Source organism: Triticum dicoccoides, chromosome 2B (assembly GCF_002162155.2).
Source record: "Triticum dicoccoides isolate Atlit2015 ecotype Zavitan chromosome 2B, WEW_v2.0, whole genome shotgun sequence".
Taxonomy (NCBI): Eukaryota; Viridiplantae; Streptophyta; class Magnoliopsida; order Poales; family Poaceae; genus Triticum; species Triticum dicoccoides.
The window spans coordinates 145,226,833-145,228,681 of NC_041383.1; the positions used below are offsets into that span (position 1 = coordinate 145,226,833).

The window sequence follows — 1,849 nt, forward strand, 5'->3', positions numbered from 1 at the left end:
AGGCGAACCAGGACGCGAGCAAGATGCACCGTTGTTGCACTCTCTCTGCTCTTCATCCCTCCCTCTCTCTCCTCCCTATCTTACCAAGACATCAGTGACATCCAAAGTCGAGGAATATCTTGATAATGAGCAAGTATCGGTGAGCCCCAGATATCTTCTCCCTTACGAAATCTTATCTCTTTTCAATATTCCACTCATTTTTAAACTATGCCACAAGAAATATTGTTATATATGATCTGTATCTGTAAGATGTGGTAGGCATGAATATTAAATTATGAATCCAGTAGAAAGTACCCCCTAAAAAAATATAAGAATGTTTATATTTCTTTAATGAGGAAGTAATTATAATGGATGTTCATCCAAAAAAAATTGTAAATTGGTGCATACATAGCATCCAGCAGCTTCGGGTCCAGCACATCATCTAGCGACAACAAGCCACCGCCCACTTCCCACTACGTGCCCCCTTATCCAGAACACGCCATGCTTCCTCCTCTTCTTCTCCATCCACCCGATGCTCTACCTTCTTTTCTTCTCTATCCAGGGAAGCAACCCCTTCTGTCGGTGAGGAACCATCAGATTTTGGAGCTCCTCCATCGTCGTTCGATCTAGCCTCCTGCTCAGCCGCTGCCCATGCTCCGGACGTCCAGCAGCCTCGCCCCCGACCAACAGCCTCGGATCCGTCCCGATTTGGACGTCCACAGCCTCGCCACCTGCGCCAGGCATGCTTCCCTTCCAAGTCCGGCCGACCCCGCACTGCTCATCCTCGCTGCTTCCTCTGCTCGCGGCTCGCGTTGACTGCAAGGAGGGTAAGCGCCTCGTCCAGCTGCGGCCCACTTGCCACGGTCGGGCCTGCGGCGGAGGGCCCAGCGCGCGGTGGCGGGGAGCAGCATCCCCATGCCGTGGTGGCGGAGCCCCTCTCTGGTGGGTGGGTGGCCGACGGGGGCTACATGGTCGGTTTGCAGTGGTGGCTCGGTTGCTCGCCAGATCTGGCAGCGGTGATTGGAGACTTCGCGTTCGTCGGCCTTCTTCTCCGGCGAAGGGGAAGTCGGGGACGAGCCGGCGGCCGCGGCAGTAGGGGATTCGTGGGAGCAGCAGCCGCGGCCGGCGTGGTGGCGGTGGTGCTTCTTGGGCACGGGCTGACGCAGCATCTTGCGCATGTCGTAGGCGTCCTCGCCGTCAGCATAGTACTTGGCCTCGATGTCGTGGATCTGGTAGCCGAGGGTGGAGGTGTAGAGGTTCAAGCCGGCGCGGTTGGAGCGACGGACGTGGAGGAAGACGTACTCGGCGCCGAAGACCTGGTCCATGGCCACAAGTGGCCTGCAAGGCGGGCCTGTGGCGGAGGCGCGGGAGGCTGTCGGGGCAGTGGTGCTCGGCGTCTGCCTCTGGCGAGATGTGGCTGGCTCGGTTGTGGTGGTGCTGCGTCCAGTGGCGCAAGCTCATCCATCTCTGTACTCTCTCTCTCTCTCTCTCTCTCTCTCTGGCTGAGCGCTATCCTCGGCTCTGTCTCCACTTCGCGTCGGCCTCAATCGAATCGTTTTTTCTCACTTGTTTCTGGACTGCGGGTTAATTTCTCAGAAACTGGGGGACTTTTTTGCAAAAGTGACGACGACGTACGACCAGAAGCACTCCGTGCTTTATTAGTAGGGAAAGACTAGTACAAATGTCCGTGCGTTGCACCGGGCGATAAAAGTGGTAGAACCTGCTTGAAGGTTCATTTTTTGCCCCATTTTATATCCAATTTTAATAAATGTTGAACGTGGAAATTTCCTTTTTTTTAATAAAACTTTAATATTTCATTAAAAATGTAACACCTATTGAAGAATAGTTAACATTTTTATAAAAATTAGAA

General features: G+C 53.6%; 1 protein-coding gene across 1 annotated transcript; it reads right to left on the bottom strand.

The window, feature by feature from the left end:
- Positions 1-303: 303 nt before the first annotated feature.
- Positions 304-1,581, bottom strand: LOC119362662. Its single transcript, XM_037627903.1, has one exon. It carries the CDS (start codon positions 1,302-1,304, stop codon positions 618-620), a length of 687 nt encoding a protein of 228 aa, XP_037483800.1. The 5' UTR covers positions 1,305-1,581; the 3' UTR covers positions 304-617.
- Between the last annotated feature and the right edge of the window lie 268 nt (positions 1,582-1,849).

What these genes read in the sequence shown, in the direction of transcription:
- LOC119362662 (XM_037627903.1), bottom strand. Translation starts at nt 1,304, where the DNA reads ATGGACCAGGTCTTCGGCGCCGAGTACGTCTTCCTCCACGTCCGTCGC.